The following is a 19,276-nucleotide window of genomic DNA, read 5'->3' as shown; positions in this document are numbered from 1 at the left end:
CAATATGATATTAGATGGATATTTGTACAATAAAATAAATTCAAATTTAAAAGATATTTGGAAGTTTAGTTATTGAAAGTGCTAATTATTAAATTATTAACATAATAAAAAAACTTAGGTTAGAGACGATATAGACGATAACCCTTTTTGAAAGTTATTTATAAAAGTTCGAGGCCGGTCGCAAGATCTTCTGGGTCTCCATCATCGATCTAATAAGTGTCTCCATATAAAAGCACAAAATGAAATTTCAGTAATACTTACAAGGTTTTCAACCCACCACAGACAATTTATATTCGTCGTATTTGTCATGGAAACGAGTTACTATGACAACCTAATGTTTACAAATATTCTGTTGTTTTCTACGCAACGCTTGCAATAAAATAAAATGCAAACAATGTAAAAATCAAATACTACAAAGGCTAGATAAGTGTTACAGTAGTTTAATCATCGTAAAAATAAGTCATGTGAAGGTATAACTTGATAAAGAAAGTGAGTACAAACATATAATATGTATTTTATATCCTCAGAATACAGAAAACACTAGAAACCACGGTCAGCCGTTATTATAAAGCACGCATTGTGTCCAAAAATTGTACCTGTATAACAAGTCCCATACATAGTGATAAATCGCTTGTTCGTGAAATTACAAAGGCTAAAAATAGTAATTTCAAAGGCTTCATTCATTCTTCATCCCTATGCGCGATCACACCTTCTGGAGTTTTCTATATTCTGATTTTTTATATCATACCGGACGTCCGCGGCTTCATTAGCGTAAAATCCAGTGTTTCACATATCTCGCGGGAACATGGATTTTTCCGGAATATAAAGTAGGTAGTGTATGCGTCAAACGCAAACGGAGTCACGGGCGTATTTAAAATTGAGTTGAATTTGAGTATAAATCACCAAGTTCTTTAAACTACTAGCAGACATCCCGCGGTTTTACCCGCAAAGTTTCCGTACCTGTGGAAATTCTGTGATAAAATATAGCCTATGATATTCACAAATGGCTTGCTATTGCTAAAATAATTTCAGAATCAATAAAAGCCTCAGACTAAATACATAAGGACTAGTATCGCACCCAAATTCACGAACAAAATTTTCTGCCATTTTCTAAGGAAAACGAGCTTAGATTTCATACATATCTTATACTAAACCAGCAGTTTTTGTTCGTTTTTTGCACCATTTAACTACACAAGAAGGTATTCTTACGGAGGTTTTTAACCGACGGACACGATTGTAAACTATGAAACATCGATTCTATAAAGACAGTGTTTATAATCGCATAAGATCGTTGATCATATACTTTGAAAGAAAAATAATGTCATGCGAGGCAGGTCTTTATCTAATTAGTCTGAGATAAAAGCAGAGTTTACCACACAAAGTCACAAAAAAAATGTTTATCTTTTTTTTCTCTTGACAATGTTAATGTATAAAAAAAATACAAAACACTATTATTCATTATTATTCATATCATTAGTCAAACTCTAGTAACATTGAAGTCTTAATCATTTTCTAAGCTTTAAGGATGTCGAGTCGAAACATCGATGTAACATCAGAGGAATCGCTTGCGCATCGGCCAACAGCGGACGAGGCTGAAATAGAAATACAACTAAGAAGTGACCCTCGCGTCCAATGGCTCAAAGATCGCATACTCGCGTACATTGGAAGGGATGACGAGGATCTATTCTATGATATGTTTGATGATCCGATGATGAAGCAGAGCTTGGCGAGGTTCATCGCAGCACCGCTGAAACCCAACGAGCTGTCGTTGGAGAAACGACTGTTCTACGTCAACAAAATCATTGTTGACAAACTGATTCACGAGGACAAGGAATATACTGAATGGCGTAAGCTTACATGACTGTTTAAATTAAAAAAAAAAAACATTTAAAACCACCCAAAAGTCTATAATGACGATGGTAAGTCATGTATAAATGTTTTTCTTTCAAGAAGTAACAAATATCTCAACTTTTTCAGGAATCATTCCTCCTCCAGTAACAGTAGTATTGCAAAAGAAAGGAAAGAAGAAAAAAGGTGGCAAAAAAGATGCCGATTCAACCGCTGAAGAGGGTGAACAAGAAGAACAGAAGAAAGGTAAAGGCAAAGGAGGGAAGGGTGGGAAAGGCGGCAAAGGTGCAAAAGTTAAAGGTACGTTGATTGTTTTGGACCTTTCTTATTTTTTTTTATTCTTTACAAGTTAGCCCTTGACTACAATCTCACATGATGGTGAGTGATGATGCAACCTAAGATGGAAGCGGGTTAACTTGTTAGGAGGAGGATGAATGACATGACACCCCTTTCGGTTTCTACACGACATCATACCGGAACGCTAAATCACTTGGCGGTACGTTTTTGTCGGTAGACTAGTCACGTCCGAAGCCTTCCACCAGCCAGACCTGGACCAAATTAAAAAAACCTCAATCGCCCAAGCCGGCGATCGAACCCATGACCTTCGTCTTGTAAATCCACCGCGCATACCACTGCGCCACGAAGGCCGTCAATTATACTTTCTTGCTTGTTGTAATTTTTTTTCTTTTTTTCAGACGTTGAACTTGAAGAACCTAGAGAGGAAGGTAACTATAATAAACACGACTAGTAAACAAGTAGTGCAGTAAAAAAGTCTTACCCAAATATGAATTGGTTGAATAACTTTTCGGTTGTGTGCATTTTAAGAAATTAAATATTACGTGTCGTAAACGGTGAAGGATAACATTGTGAGGAAACCTGCAAACCTGAGAATTTTCTCAATTCTCTAGGAGTGTGAAGTCTGACAATCCGCATTTGGCCTAACCTCTTTTACCTCTCGTGCTCAACAGTGAGCCGAATATGGGTTGTTAGTGATGATGATGAAATGCTAAACAGAGTTTTCAAAAGTGCTTGTAATTTCAAAGACGTTCGCGTTTAAACGTACAAACTCTTTAGATTTATTTTATTAGGATCTGAAAACTGTGTCAATTGTGTTAACCTTTTCGGTTTTGGATCCCACTTGAGGTCCTCGGTTCGATTCCTAGGAATTCTCAATAGCAGACAGGAGTAATTAAGTTTGTGTTACACTTCAGTGAAAGCTTGTTATGCTATAGTTTCTAACTATGTGGATCGCATCTCTAACAATCACATTGGATCAGAGTGTTGGAAATTGAGTTCCAATCCCTGGTCTGGCCCTATAGTGCATTGAAGTGGGTTGGTCATTAGAATGAACAATATATACTAGTAAAGGCACCATATTATGTCGCCTTCCAGCTCAATGTTCTGATCAAACTTAAAAAGGTAGTGGCTGGATGACAAATGATGTGTAGTGTCTGTCAGAAAGGCCGTTTTTCAGCCTTGGATGAAAATAGGCTATTGAGATTTTTTTTTCATAAATGAATTTTTTTTTATTATAGCAGATGAAGATGTAGAAACCGTAGCGGCAGCTGTAACCGATGTCTCTGACGTAGATGACACCAAGAAAACGTCAATCAACCTGACGATGGAGGAAGAACCGCCGGAAGACATGTACACTTTTCCACCACGTAAAGAAAATTTTACTTTGTTGTGTGATTTTAAACGAAGTTTTTCCATTTTTTTTTTGTAATTAATTTGTTCGTTTTATAGCTCCTGAAGATTTGGATCCAGAAGTGGATGGAACATTGGAGTTTTACACTGTTGTTGTAAGTAGAGTTGGAATTTTATCATCATCATCACCATCATCATCATCATCATCATCATTATCATTCAGATAGACGTCCACTGCTAGTCATAGGCTTCTTGAATGGACCTCCACAAGCACAATGTTGAACAAGCCTTCAGCATCCAGCTGCTTCCAGCAACCCGCTTGATCGGTTCACCTACTGCCGCCGCCAGAGCCGGAAATAGCGTGGCCATCGGGGACTTGGGGCTGTTGTATATTAGTGTTGTCCATAAAAAGGTAGTGCCCGTAAATAACCACATTGATTGGTCATTCGCAGGGCTGAGGCAGGATTTTTCCGCACCGCACCTTTAATCAGGTATAGCATGCGCAAAAGTTCGTGTCCGCTCTGACATTGAAACACGCCGAGCTGTAGTAGGAAACGATTATATTATATACTACCGACCGCCCGCGTAAAATACTGTTTTTCACAAAACCTGGGGAAATCTTGCATTTTTTCGGATGAAAAAGTAGTCTTTAAGTTGCTGCATATTTCCTCTATCTAACAGTTAGAGCATCATCAAAATTTATTCCAAATATAAGCTTGGACAAACAGAAAGACAGACAAAGCAAAAAATAAAAAAAAAACTGGACAATGTTTTAGTATCGTGTAAATAAGTAAAAGCACTTAAATACCACAGTTATTCTGAAATCACAGACAGACATTTTAATTTTATTTATATGTATTGATATATTTTCAGAGATCAGTACCACGTATAATCCAATACCCAAAACTGATACCCGTGTTCGGTGCCTTCACGCCGCAAAAAACGCATCGAAACCGTCGCTACTTCTACTTCATCAGGCAAACTCAAGATGAGATACCTTTGCATGAAACGGCCAAAATAATGAAATTGAAAATGCCAGAGTACGTCTTCGTCGGATGTACGTCGGGAAAGGTTCTCATGAGCTTGGCATGGCAACTAAAAGAGGTAAGCAAACTCGAAACTTCGAACACTTACATTGCATGTAAACTTCATCATTATCAGCCGATGGACGTCCACTGCTGAACTGCTTGCATGGACCTCCAACCACAACTGTCTCGGGCCGCCAGCATCCAGCGGTTCCCTGCAACCCGCTAGAATATCCTCGGTCCAACTAGTGGGGGTCGATCTTCCACCATTCCAGCACCTTGGGACCCCAACGTCCATCGGGTCTTCGAGCTATGTGGCCTGCCTATAAACAATAGAAACTTATAATACAATAAATATATCTGAGGGACAATCATCAATGAATTTGTAGAATAATAAAGAAGTGAATTCTTGGGGTTTAATCAGTGTAACTCCAATCTATACTTACTAACATTGTAAGGCTGAAGAGTTTGTTTGTTTGTTTGTTTGAACTCAGGAACTACTGGTCCTATTTGAAAAATTCTTTCAGTGTTAGATTGCCCGTTTTATTGAGGAAGGCTATAGGTTATGTATTATCCCCATACTCCTACGGGAACGGGAACCACGCGGGTGAAACTGCGTGGCAACAGATAGTATTAATATAAAAATTGTACCCAAGGCTATAAAAAAATCAACTTATTATGTAGTCTTCCTTTTTCAGACGTTCGTATCACTGTTTGAGAAGCAATTTCGTGAGATAACAACAATGCCCGCTGATCCGTCCACCACAGTGATAGCAAGACAGGTCTCCTACGCCGGGAAACATCATCAGATGGACGACACGGCATCTGAGGTTAGAACTATCTCGTTTATATCTCTGGTGGGTAAGCAATTCAGTGAGATAATGACAATCCCCGCCGAGGCGTCAACCACACTGATATCAAGACAAGTCTCCTACGCCGGGCAACATCATCAGATGGACGACACGGCGTCAGAGGTTAGAACTATCTCGTGTATATCTTTGTTGGGGTAGCAATTCGATGAGATAACGACAATCCCCGCTGAGGCGTCAACCTCACTGATATGGAGACAAGTCTCCTACGCCAGGCAACATCATCAGATGGACGACACGGCGTCAAAGATTAGAACTATCTCGTTTATATCTCTGTTGGGTAAGCAACTCCGTGAGCTAACGACAATGCCCGTCGAGTCGTCAGCGACTTTATCTTCTGAGGATGCTGCAGTTTCAGAGTGAAACGCACGTAGAGGATTCTCTGTCTAATTTGGGAATGAAAATTGGTCCTACAAATCCCAGCCAGTGCGTTGCCATCAAAGACTGTACTTGTGAGATTGGACTTAACCACTTTTATCTATTAATAAAAAAGAGAATATTTTAAAAGTTTATTCTTGGAAATCTGATCGTTAATTGTATTGTTTTACAATTTCAGATAAATTATCTTCGTCCATCTGACTACCGCCGCATGTCAAACGTTGCAAGAGGAGAGAACGCAGAACGAAGGTAATAGACTATCAAGAGTATTCATTGATACAATCCAATGAATGATCTTTCATTGAATTTATGACGCCTATGACGTTAAGATCTTCCTTATTTTGTATAGAAGCTGAAAGAATGTTAACTTACCATCATCATCATCATTAGCAGCCGATGGACTTCCACTGCTGGACATAGGTCTCTTGCATGGGCTTCCAAACAAAACGGTCTCCAGCTGTGAGCATCCAGCTGCTCCCTGCAACCCGCTTGATGTCCTCGGTCCACCTAGTCGACAAACAGTTCGCTTTCCGGTGCGTGGTTGCCATTCCAGCACCTTGGGATCCCAAGATAATATATATAGGCTACATATATTATCCCAGTATTCCTCCGGGAACGGGAACTACGCGGGTGAAACCGCGCGGCGTCAGCTAGTATAAAATAATTGAGTAAATGCTAGTAAAAACGTGCAATTTTTAACATTTGTTAATTTCGCAGGATTAAGAATATGCGTACAGAGACCTACGTTCAAGCTGTGCCGAAAGTTGTTAAGCGAAACTCTCCTTTGTTAACGGTATGTGAGCTCATGAATTACTATTAGGTTGCCTACACACGGGCAATATGGTAAATATTATTAACAATAATTATGTTAGGTAAGGTTTCATAGAATTGCAATATGGCGTAATTCGTGCTCCGGTATACTCAAACTTTCAACTCAAACTCAAATTAATTTATTGCAAGTAGGCTTAGCTTACAAATATTGAAACGTCAAGTTATATCATAATTTAATGGTGATAATTGAAGTCGAAAACTAAAAATTAAAGTAACAAGGGTTCCAAAGGCGCCTTGCTCCGAGATGTGACAGAGAGAGTCCATAACATTTTATTACCTTACCTTACATAAATTATCATCTATTAAATTTCTATCTGTTAAACAATAATCTCCAGACAAAAACAAAAAAAAAATTGAAAAACCCTTAAATGTCATTATTAATTACACTTTCGATCAAGTCATCAATATTCTATTTCAGTGCTCTTTCATTTGACACCGCGCTTGAGTATATTTTCAGACATTCGGTTGTTCATCCCCACTTACACCCCCCACAACTTTTAAACGGCTCAAACGATTTTCATCAAACATTTCTAAAAATACTCACCCGTAAGTCACCTTTAATACAAAAGAAACTACATTGAAATCGCTTTATCCGTTCGGGAGCTATGGTGAACAGACAGACTGACAGACAGCCACGTCAAACTTACAACACCCACAAAGATCATAGGTACAAATAAATTTCCATTACTAATATTAGCTGGTCACGCAGCAAAATGCTGAGCTGGTACCTATTTCATTGTGCTAAACTTGACGGAATAGTCTGATGCTTATATTTGGGTTTTGGTCTCGTCATGCCCAGGAGATATCAGGCACCATAATTAGTGTAAGACGTAGTGTGTAAATAAAAACATATATATATATATTCTCTCCTTTTTCTTCTTTCTAATTCAATGTTATTTTTTCTTGCTTTGGAAATTAGTCTGCCAACGACATCGAAACACCCATATCTGATACGAAAGTCGAGAAGAAAGCGGCTGCACATGAAGTCATTGATGACATCCAAAATCTTGTTGGAATCGTTGAATGGTAAGTAAGATACATTTTTTTATATATATTTATTTAGGGAACAAACAGCATTAACATAAAAACAATAATTTACACATTTAAGAAACACTTAAACCAATTGAGTTTCCATAGAAAGATCGTACATACACAATTTAGGGAGTCTTGGACTTATAGTTAAAAAGAATACAAAACAAATAACATAATAGAACAAAAAATACTTACAGCCTATTGCATGAAACAAAAGGTTTCGATGAATAGGAATAATGACAAGGTTTCATTATATGAAACATTCGACAGAAAACGTCATTCTTTCGTGTCATTTAGTATGGGGCGTTTTTTAGCGATCCGCGGCAGCGTCGCAAAATTGACCTCAAAAGATGCACGCAACGGCATATCTCGTGTAGAGAAAAAGACGTGTCGACCAATAGCAACCGAACCGAAAATATAGCTCTCTCTTTCATCTTATTCCAACGAAAGAGAAAGCGATATTTACAATTCGACGCTATTATCGTCGACGCTATATGTCATTTTGTCTTGACGTACATCGTGCTTAGGTAGGTACTGCCCCTAGCCAAGTGGCACGTCGATTCTCTTTCTACGATCGCTAACGTTTCGAAAACTAGAAAAATGTATGGGAATGACAGAAATTGATCACGTGACCTGTCGATAGCAAATGTCATTCCCATACATTTTTCTAGTTTTCGAAGCGTTAGAAAGAGAATGGACTTGGCTAGGGGGGCTGGTGTAATATTCCAGACCCGAATTTATTAATCAACCAAATTACTGGTATGTAGTTAGTTTAACCCAGATGAACCTACCGACCCATACATGGGTTCGTAAAAATAAAAAAATCTACCGTCATTATTTGATTTATTTAAACCAGGTTACACATTTTTTTAGAAGCTTTAGTCTATAACTGTTAATTGTAGTGACAAGTAACGCGGTAAATTTATTATTTTCTTGGTGTTTCACGTGATTGAATATATTTTTATTGGAAATTGTAAAACATGGCCTCAAAAAGGTAATTTTATAATATACTATTGTTATTATTTTAAAAATGTTTAAGTAAAAATAGAAACTAAGTAACATTTTAGTATTTATGTTAAAAATTAAATAGTAAAAACCTAACTTTTTGACACTTTTATATGTCCGCAAGTTCTATGAACCCATGTATGGGTCTGTCGACACAACCATTATGCATTGAAAGTTTTGACTAAATATTTTGTTTTTTTCGGCTTAGATCAAAACCTTTATCGGTACACGAAATTTTGAACGGGTTAGAGAATAATGATAACCCGGTCCCTAACTGCGTAAAATTTGAACCATCAGATAACGCTAATACTGCGGTTACTGATGAAGATTCAGGAGAAGAGGATAATATTGTTATACATAACCTGCCTGGTTCAATTTTACGTGCACCTGCTAAAGCTACTTATGGCAATCAGACTGATTCTGAATCAGAGACTGAAGATGAGATTGAGAGAAAAAAATCTCGCATTGAACAGCCGCTTCAACAGCTAAGAACTTTTACATCTGCCTAACTAGAAGATCGTTCTCCATCAGTACAAAACAAAACGTACGAATCAAAATCAAATGATTATCTTAGTTTCCAGCCCTTATAAGGCCCCAAAAATATGTTACGTTCTCCGATAAACTATTTTGACCAATTATTCAATGAATATTCCTTTATAGTGGATATGTATGCTTGCCAAGACGTCGAATGTATTGGAGAAACTCTCTCTCAATCTCTATCTTGTGACAGATTTATATTCATCATGAACCATTTGCACTGTTGTGACAACTCATTGATTCAGACCAAAAGTGATAAATATGCTAAAATGCGGCCTTTATTTAGCTTGCTAAAGGCTGTTTTTCAAGAAAACGCATACGTTGAAGAGATGCATAGTATTGACGAGGCTATGATTCCTTGCTACGGCGGTCACAGTTGTAAACAGTTCATCAGTGGTAAGCCAATTAGATGGGGATACAAATATTAGATTGGGGACCTGGACCAGGACCTTGTCCTGCATCTAAAAGTTACCTTGTAAATATACGACATGATAACATCAGTCACCTATTAAGCTAAGACAGCAAGATTCTGAAATGCAAAGCATCTAAAAGAAACTGCAATTATATTTTCGTGAAGTGTACACTTACATCATTAAGAGTGTTTTCTTAGTTAGTCAGTAAAAAATTTTCGCAAAAACTTTAATGTTACTAAAACAATAATAAATAATACTTTTATGCAACAAAAAGTCTTATTTATGCCTCAATACATAGTTAAAAACTTCTTAGTAAATAGTATAAGTAATGCCGACCGACCCATATATGGGATGTCATTTTCCAGCTTTTCCGAGGGTCACAAAATTTTTTTATTATTTTTCCTGAAACACTGAGGCAATAATTAAGAATATATAAAAAAATCGCAACTTTCTAAGGCAAAAATAGTTTCAGGCTTATCTGGGTTAATAAACTTGTTAGTAGGTATACTGTTTAGAGCACAGCGCCGTCATATCATACGAACATGTCTGAAGTTTCCGCAGTATAACTTCAATACAAGTTTGATAGCCGACGTATCTAGAACGGTTACATATCCCCAACTTTGTGCATTATCCGGCACCGTGTCACTCGATTGAGTTCCTATTATGATTTCATATAAGTTGAGCTTAGGTTTATAGGTAGAGAGTGCTGCAGAAATTAAAAATTATAACTAAAAATAACTAAAAATGGCTGTGTAGTTAGTCTGTACGTCGTAGAAGTAGGTGCGAGAGGATTACCAGCAAAATCTCTCTATAACTTGCTTAGAGACCTTGGCCTCTCTAGAAGTGCAGCTAGTTCTATATTAGACCGAGTATCCAAAGCTGCTCTAATAGGATCTTACCAAATTTGCCAAGGCAGGGAGAACAACACGAGCAGAGAACGGGGAGTGTTGATCGATCGTCAAGGAAATCCTTAACCCTACGTCTTGTAGTCACAAGTTCAGGACTCTGCTCGGAGTTTTTCTCTCTACCACGCGATGAAACCGACGCCCGCACGGTGAATCCATGGAATGCTGAGATATTAATTAATCAACCAAATTACTGGTAGGTATATATTCCTTAACTTGTTCGATTTATCATACGAACATGTCTGAAGTTTCCGCCAGTATAACTCCAATACAAGTTTGATAGCCGACGTATCTAGAACGGTTACATATCCCCAACTTTGTGCATTATCCGGCACCGTGTCACTCGATTGAGCTCCTATTATGAGTTCATATAAGTGGACATAGCATGTACGGATATGGCAGAAATGAAGTTACTCGTAAATGTAGTAAGTAATTATGAGACTTTTCACCTACGTAATGCCCGGTCCCGTGGGAATGCGAGAATAAAATATATTACTCACTGATAATGTAGTTTTCCATTGATGAAAGAGTTTTTAAAATCAGGTGGCTTAGACGTGAATGCGTTTTTTTTTAAAAACAAGCATTTCATTCGTATTTTCTACATGAGTCGTCTAAAGTTTGTCACGAATCCCGGGGGAACCATAATACCGACATACTGGTAAAAAGTAGCATATTGTGTAGATATAAATCCAGGGTGTAATGTCACCATTAAAAATTTGAACCAAATCAGTTCAGTAGTTTCGTCGTGAAAGAGTTACATATTTTTCGTTTAGTAACTAAAAGTGCTCTCCGAGGAAGAGATTTTTAGTATATTTTTTCTGTGTACCACCAAGTTCCTAACTCCAGAATGGGGATGATGGCTAGGTTTGATTTTTATGATACATTCGGGTAAATAGGGTCAATGTTAACTAATTTATACATAAAAAGCAAAAATTGTCTGGATATTTGCAAAATAAATGAGATTATAAAATTTCAAAAACTATTAAAAATATTTTATTGTAATTAGATGAAAATTTATACAGTTTTAGCTTCCTTACATTAAATGTGACATTTTTTAATAAATGAACTATAAGCATAAACGCACAAATAACAAAGATATTAGTAATTTTGTTTGGACGCGCATACAAATCTAACGATCATTACATTGCCTATGACGTCATTATTTCGAGCCATTTTGTATGGGGCGTTTTTGAGATCCGCGGCAGCGCCGCAAATCTGACTCTTTAAATCCCTGTAGCTACGAAAGTAATGATCGCAGATAGCCTGTTCCTTTTACAAAATTACTTTACTATTAGTATACTCTTAATTTATATACAATTTAAAAAACTGTCATCATCCCTATTGAGTTGGTTTATTTATATATTTATTGAATATGCCAACAATGAAAACAAAAAACATTTAAAACAATCAATACTTACACCAGACTTTATCTATAAGCTATTTGAGTCCAAAATTTTAAATTGAGAAGAAAAGGTTCTTTTCCGAATGTAAGCTAATTAAAGAATCTCCATTATATTTCAACTTTTAGGACAATAGAACACATGGAAGGTGAGATACAGCTCCCCATGCCGACCATACCAGCGTTATTGGAGGAGCGAGAGGAGGACCACGTAGAGTTCGTTGACCCCGAGCTGACCTCACAACTTGAGGAGGCCGTCATTATGTGGCAGACGCATATCGATGCTACGATATCTGCTTGTTTGAATAAAGTAAGATTTTATGATTCCTTTGATTTTTTCCTAAAATATGTAAACAGTGCGTATTGCCAGTGATAACCTATGGTTCCGAGACTTGGTCGCTAACTATGGGCCTCATAAGAAGGCACAGAGTCACACAGCGGGCGATGGAGCGAGCTATGTTAGGAGTATCTCTGCGTGATCGAATCAGAAATGAGGATATCCGCAGAAGAATCAAAGTCACCAACATAGCTCAACGAATTGCAAAGCTGAAGAGGCATTGGGCGGGGCCGATGGACGTTGGGGTCCCAAAGTGCTAGAATGGCGACCCCGCACTAGAAAGCGCAGTGTTGGTCGACCCCCCACCAGGTGGACTGACGACATCAAGCGAGTCGCTGGGATTTGCTGGATGCAGGTGGCTCAGTATCGTGAAGTTTGGAAATCCCTACAAAAGGCCCATGTCCTGCACTGGACGTCCATCGGCTGATATGATCGGCCAAAAAACCTTAATAGCTTCACCTTAAAGGGGCCGGACTTGTCACAAGTCACTAACTCATTATAATGTTTATATTTCTTATGTTTTTATGTTTTGTTATTGTAGTGTACAAAAAAAAATATTAAAACAATAACGAGGTGAATGTCTGACCATAATAAAAAATATATCCCAGCAGAATTATCAATTTATAACTCTGCTGGGATATATTTTTGTATATAATAGCTGCACTGTTTAGCGTGTTGTCAGTCAAAACGGACAATAAGTTTGGTGCATATTATACAACTACATTATTTTTTAAACAGACACGAGAAGGCAACGGTCCTATTGCCGAATACAAATACTGGCGAGAGAGAGATGCTGAGATATCTCTGCTGGTGGAACAGTTGAAGCAGCCGATGGTAGTTAAAATTCTCTCTATCCTCGAAAGGCTGTCTTCAAGTCATTATGTCGTAAGTATTGTCTAAAGATTTAGTTTTTCCACCTTCCAGTATTTATCTTATAAACTCTATGCAAACATGCTTTTTTTAGTCAGGGATCCGTAGAACATTTTGTACACCTGATTACTATAAAGTTAATTTTTCGTGAGTAGCCTCATATCGATGAGACGGTCAACTTTTTTATTTACGAAAATTCTTGATTCTGGTAGTATTCTGGAGGTACTCTACCCTCCTCCCAAATTGTATCAATAACGAGGTTATTAAAAGTTGTTACTAACCAGCTGTTTTTTTCATCATCATCATTATCAACCCATATTCGGCTCACTGCTGAGCTCGAGTCTCCTCTCAGAATGAGAGGGTTTAGGCCAATAATCCGCCACGCTGGCCTAATGCGGATTGGCAGACTTCACACACACACAGAATTAAGAAAATTCTCTGGTATGCAGGTTTCCTCACGATGTTTTCCTTCACCGTTTGAGACACGTGATATTTAATTTCTTAAAATGCACACAACTGAAAAGTTGGAGGTGCATGCCCCGGACTGGTTTTGAACCCACACCCTACGTAATCGGAGGCAGAGGTCATGTCCACTGGGCTATCACGGTGCTGTTTTTTTACTGTTGCTTAATTAATAGTTTTACAATTTAACGGCCACATTGTCCTACAAATTGCGTGGTACATTATCTCGTTCTGACGCTCTGAATTTTTTATTTCCTGGTAACTCAGCTAGTTACCAAAATCTAGAATTTTCGTAAATAAAAGAGTTGATCGTCTCATCGAGATGAATCTGCTCACGAAAAATTAGCTTGTTAGTAATCTCAGGGCCTAGTGGCAGTTCAGCCAGCGCCATCTAGTGGCACTACTGCACAACTGTTTCAATTCCATATAAATTCGCGTTTACTTTAACGCGATAGTAACAGTATGAAAATATTGACAACTCCCACTAGGCCAATAAACCTAGGTGTACACAATGTTCTAGCGATCCCTGACTTGTTTATGGTGTTAAAAGTTGCATAGAAATGGCAACGGTTCTTTTTATAAAAGTTGAAATATTGGTGGCACCCAACCCAGGTCTTTTATGTTTCTGATCAGAGCCTGTAGCTATGTGTCACATCGATTATCTTTCTATAAACTCTAACGCTTCGAAAATTAAAAAGTGTATAGGAATAACACTTGCTATCGACAGATCACGTGATCAAGTTATCGATCGAATCTGTCATTTCCATACTTTTTTTTAGTTTTCGAAGCGTTAGCGTTCGTAGAAAGAGAATCGACGTGCCACATGGCTACAGGCCCAGGCTATATCATTGTTTTGTTTCAAAATTACAGGGTTTTCAACAGTATAAAGACACACTTATGGAACAATACAATCTGGCTGGAGATAACCTCAAATTTTTGTCAACCTTGATGCGGTTTTTCACCGTAAGATTTTTTAAATATTCTTTAATAATGTTTTATACTATCGATCTGGTAATTTATAATTATTAGTGTGAACATGAAACCTTTGAACCACATATTTATTATTCGTCCCAAGTAATTAACTACAGATCTAGAAATTATTTAGGTTGCATTTGTAGTCGTAGGGTTAAGTCATTTTAAAATCAATGCTTCAACAACTAAAATTGTTGTTTTAAACAAATTTTATCACACTAATCACACTAATATTGTAAAGGCGAAAGTGTGTGTGTAAGTGCGTAGGTATGTTTGCGATTTGGCTGAAATTTAGAATGGAAATAGATTTTACTATGGATTAACACATAGACTACTTTTCATCCCGGAAAAATCCATGGTTCCCGGGGGATTTCCACGAGGACGTCTGCTAGTATAAAACTAATAAACGCCCGTGTTGGACAAATTCAATTTATTTGAAAGATATTTTATTAATATATATTATTGTTAATGTTAAAACAATTTAGACACTAGAAGACGATTCGCCCCTCCAACAAGTGATCGACATGCTGCCAGAACTCGTGGAAAGCATTTACATGATGTGGGTCCTCTCCAAAGGGTATCGCACGGATGAGACAATGATCCCACTGTTGGGACGAATATCGTGGGCCTTGTGCGACAAACTGGAGAGATTCCTTAACGTACACAAGCTTTTTGAGTGAGATTTTTTTCAATACTCTAAATTTAATATAACTCATTAATGATACTTGTACAAGTTGGGAGGAGGGTAATTTATCAAAAGTTGTTACTAACCAGATGTTTTATTGTCGTTGATTAATTAATAGTTATACAACTTAACAACCACAATGTCCTACAAATTGCGTGGTACATGATTTCGTTCCGACGCTCAGAAATTTTCATTTCCTCAGTTAGCTACAAGAATCAAGAATTTCCTTAAAGAAAAAAGGTGATCGTCTCATTAAGATGAAGCTACTCACGAAAAATTAACTTGATAGTAATCAGTTGTTCAAAATGTTCTACGGATCCCTGACTATCGGTGGTATAACATCGCCATCTGGGTACAATAAGCCATCAGTCCAGGTCAATAACATAAACATCTGATAGTGAGCATAACACTGTAATATCTACCAACCTGCATTGGAATAGTGTTATGAACTTTAGCTGAATACTTCTTTATTTGCTTCACTGTTTAGTGGACAGTTACGCCATAATATAATTTAGATTTTATTAATGTGATAAGTGGAATTACTTAAAAACAAAATCTTTCTTTCTTTTCTTTTCTTTTATTAATTATCTTAAGGCAAACAATAAAGTTAACAACTTTTTTTTATATAAATTACAAACGTCATATTTACATTTCAGTAAGTCAAACGAGGAAATTCTCTTACTGGCGCGCTCAGGGCAGAAGATAATGGAAATGTGGCACACTCTGTACAAGGAGACGAGACGTAACATCGAGATCAGCGGCAAGGGTGCGCGCTGGGAGTTCGACCAACCCCTTCTGTTCACGCGCACTGATTACATTGGCACTGTTGGCAGGGACTTAGGGGATATTGTGCAGGTACGAGTAATTGCTTAATCTGTAGCCTCAATAGCTCAGTGGTGAATGGGACTGGATTCATTTATATACGAAACACTAGCTGACGCCTAGCAGCTAAACTAAAATATTAAATTAACAATTAAACCTCATACGAAAAAAAATTGGGTTACGTATGTCTACTAGAACTAGAAACCACCAGTGTGCCTAGTGGGAGTTTACAATATTTTCATACTGTTACTATCGCGCTAACGTAAACGCGAATTTATATGAAACTAGCGGACCATGGATTTTTCCGGAATAAAAAGTAGCATATGTGTTAATCCAGAGTAAAATCTATTTCCATTCCATATTTCAGCTAAATCGCTTCAGTAGTAGCGGCGTTATAGAGTAACAAACATCCAAACATACATCCAAACATCTATACAAACTTTCGCGCTTATAATATTAGTAGGATTGGAACAGTTGTGCAGTAGTGCCACTAGATGGCGCTGTTTCAGTTACATAGAAATTCGCGTTTACGTTAACTCGGTCGTCACAATATCAAACTGTTACTAGGCCCTCTGAATCTAAACAACTTTGAAGGCCTCGCTTTTTTCGTTGTCGGTTTAGCGTGAAATGTCCCTTATATAGTATAGGTATGCGCGGTGGATTTACAAAACGGAGGTCCTGGGTTCGATCCCCGGCTGGGCCGATTGAGATTTTCTTAATTGGTCTAGGTCTGGTTGGTGGGAGGCTTCCGCCGTGGCTAGTTACCACCCTACCAACAAAGACGTACCGCCAAGCGATTTAGCGTTCCGGTACGACGTCGTGTAAAAACTGAAAGGGGTGTGGATTTCATCCTCCTCCTAACAAGTTATCCTATCATCTTAGATTGCATCATCACTTACCATCAGGTGAGATTGTAGTCAAGGGCTAACTCGTAAAGAATTAAAAAAAAACTTTCAAGACCTCGCTTTTTCGTTGGCGGTTTAGTGTGAAATGTCCCTTAAATAGTTAAGTTGTTTGTGACAGGTACTCATCGATTTCGAAAGAATTTTTGGAAACGAGCTGAAGTCAATCATAAGTGATCCAACTCAAATCGACGATGTCCGTAAACGTGTCAAGAAGCTCGTGTTTCCGATACGCACGATCGACTTTAGCGTATTCGTATTCGACAACAAAGAGAACTGGGATGTCATTATGGGGGACTTTTGGACTGAAGTCAGGTATTTGGAAGAGGAGGCGAAGAACTATATCAACACATGCTTTAGTAATTTACGGTAAGTATTTATCATAGACCATAGTCTATAGTCACTATAGCCGTGATAGCCCAGTGGATATGACCTCTGCCTCCGATTCCGGAGGGTGTGGGCTCAAACCCGGTCCGGGGCATGCATCTCAAATGGTGACGAAAAAACATCGTGAGGGAACCTGGATACCAGTGAAATTTCTGAATTCTCTGCGTGTGTGAAGTCTGCCAATCCGCATTGGGCCAGCGTGGTGGACTATTGGCCTAACCCCTCTCATTGTGAGCGGAGACTCGAGCTCAGCAGTGAGCCGAATATGACCGGTTGTCGTCTCAAACTACCTACCTACCTACTTACTTTCTAAGTAATCCTGCTTCCACAGTCTAATTAAAATTCCAAAAATTATTTAAGCCAAAATTAAACATATGTTCTGCAGAAATGGCTCCACGAATCTATACTCTATACTAATATATAAAGCTGAAGAGTTTGTTTGTTTGTTTGATTGAACGCGCTAATCTCAGGAACGACTGGTCCGACTTGAAAAATTCTTTTAGTGTTAGATAGCCCATTTATCGAGGAAGGCTATAGGCTATATATTATTCCCGTATTCTTACGGGAACGGGAACCACGCGGGTGAAACCACGCGGCGTCAGCTAGTTCTATGAATAAAAATATTATTTTATTATATTTAGATCATCAACAGAGGCATTGGACGTTTTGCTAAAGTTTATGGAGTTTGACATAAGAGAATCGATCAAAAAACAACTGTCAACTAAGTTCGATCTCGTTATGAGACAGTTTATCAAGGAGATCACTGCTATCGAGGACAAATTCACAGTAAGACTTGTTACTTGTTTGTTAAGATTGTTTGTTTATATTGTATTTATCAAAACATACGTTGATCGATGAATAATTTTATTTTAAGATCCAAAATTCCTCAGTGCCTGAAAATGAAAGTCTTCGACCAGTGCTCATGCTGGCTTACGGAACCTAAGAAGGCTCAGCGTCCCTCAGCGTGCGATAGATCGAGCTATGCTCGGAATATGTCGTTTTGATCGAATCAGGAAGAGGTCCTTAGCAACGTTACCGACATAATAAAACGACGCGCAAAACAGAAGTGGCACGGACAGGGCATATACTTCAAAAAACCGATGGACGTTAGGGTCCCAATCTGCATTATGACGACCCTGCACCTGAAAGCGCAGTGTTGGTTGACCTCCCATTTGGTAGACCGATGATATCAATTGAGTTTCAAATTACAAGGAGCCGTTAGATACAAGCGGCTCAAAACCATGTTGTTTGGAAGTATTTATAACAACCTTATATCCAGCAGTGGACGTCCATCGGCTAATAACGATGATGATGATGATGAAGACATCCGGCATTTAGAAACTCTAAAACTGCCTGTACACCAAACCGAAGCGAGGAAGCGTAGCGGAGAAATGGACTAATGCGGAGCGGAGTTGCAGACTATGTTAAATAAATAAACGTTAAATTTAATATATTTAACTCCACTCCGTTTCCACGCTCCCCTTACCGATTTTGTATGAATTTTTAAACTAGCTCGCAACTACCTGTCCACTGAAGAGGAGTGGAGATTTTGTGCAATCCTATTGGTTAATATTTCTCCATTTCTCTGCTCCGCTGCCTCGCTCCACTTTGGTGGACTGGCAGCCTAAGGAACTCTTCATAATCTACAAATGTGCAAGTATTCTTCAAATCTAAAGTTAACTTCAATAACATGACGTAATTATGTTGCAGCGCTATCGCAAAAATCCACCTTTACTTCGGTACCATTCTCCTGTAGCCGGTGCTATCTATTGGGCTAGAGCACTCTTCAATAAGATGAAGCAGCCAATTATGAAATTTCAGAAAGTATGTTTTTTTGCATTATGGCATCTATCTTCTATCTTAATATATAAATGCGAAAGGTCATACATCACGAAATCTCTAAACTTGACTTACAAAGATAAAATTTGACAGGGAGGTAGTTTATGGTTA

At 38.1% G+C, this 19,276-nt stretch overlaps 1 protein-coding gene across 1 annotated transcript in view; it reads left to right on the top strand.

Moving 5' to 3' along the window:
* Positions 1-1,678: 1,678 nt before the first annotated feature.
* Positions 1,679-19,276, top strand: part of LOC112058047 (dynein axonemal heavy chain 10) — an 88,332-nt gene continuing 70,734 nt past the window's right edge. Inside the window, exons 1-18 of the mRNA XM_052887958.1 lie at positions 1,679-1,847; positions 1,978-2,148; positions 2,544-2,573; positions 3,384-3,512; positions 3,595-3,650; positions 4,369-4,599; positions 5,219-5,350; positions 5,946-6,016; positions 6,485-6,560; positions 7,518-7,624; positions 12,019-12,199; positions 12,965-13,111; positions 14,429-14,521; positions 15,016-15,206; positions 15,872-16,070; positions 17,061-17,308; positions 17,968-18,112; positions 19,037-19,150. Of these exons, the coding sequence (XP_052743918.1) occupies positions 1,694-1,847; positions 1,978-2,148; positions 2,544-2,573; positions 3,384-3,512; positions 3,595-3,650; positions 4,369-4,599; positions 5,219-5,350; positions 5,946-6,016; positions 6,485-6,560; positions 7,518-7,624; positions 12,019-12,199; positions 12,965-13,111; positions 14,429-14,521; positions 15,016-15,206; positions 15,872-16,070; positions 17,061-17,308; positions 17,968-18,112; positions 19,037-19,150 (2,475 nt within the window). The 5' untranslated portion in view covers positions 1,679-1,693. The remainder of the gene's footprint in view (positions 1,848-1,977; positions 2,149-2,543; positions 2,574-3,383; positions 3,513-3,594; positions 3,651-4,368; positions 4,600-5,218; positions 5,351-5,945; positions 6,017-6,484; positions 6,561-7,517; positions 7,625-12,018; positions 12,200-12,964; positions 13,112-14,428; positions 14,522-15,015; positions 15,207-15,871; positions 16,071-17,060; positions 17,309-17,967; positions 18,113-19,036; positions 19,151-19,276) is intronic.

The sequence above is a fragment of the Bicyclus anynana genome, chromosome 20 (assembly GCF_947172395.1).
Source record: "Bicyclus anynana chromosome 20, ilBicAnyn1.1, whole genome shotgun sequence".
Lineage (NCBI taxonomy): Eukaryota > Metazoa > Arthropoda > Insecta > Lepidoptera > Nymphalidae > Bicyclus > Bicyclus anynana.
The sequence above is the reverse complement of the archived record's forward strand: the minus strand, read 5'-3'. Positions and strand labels throughout refer to the sequence as shown.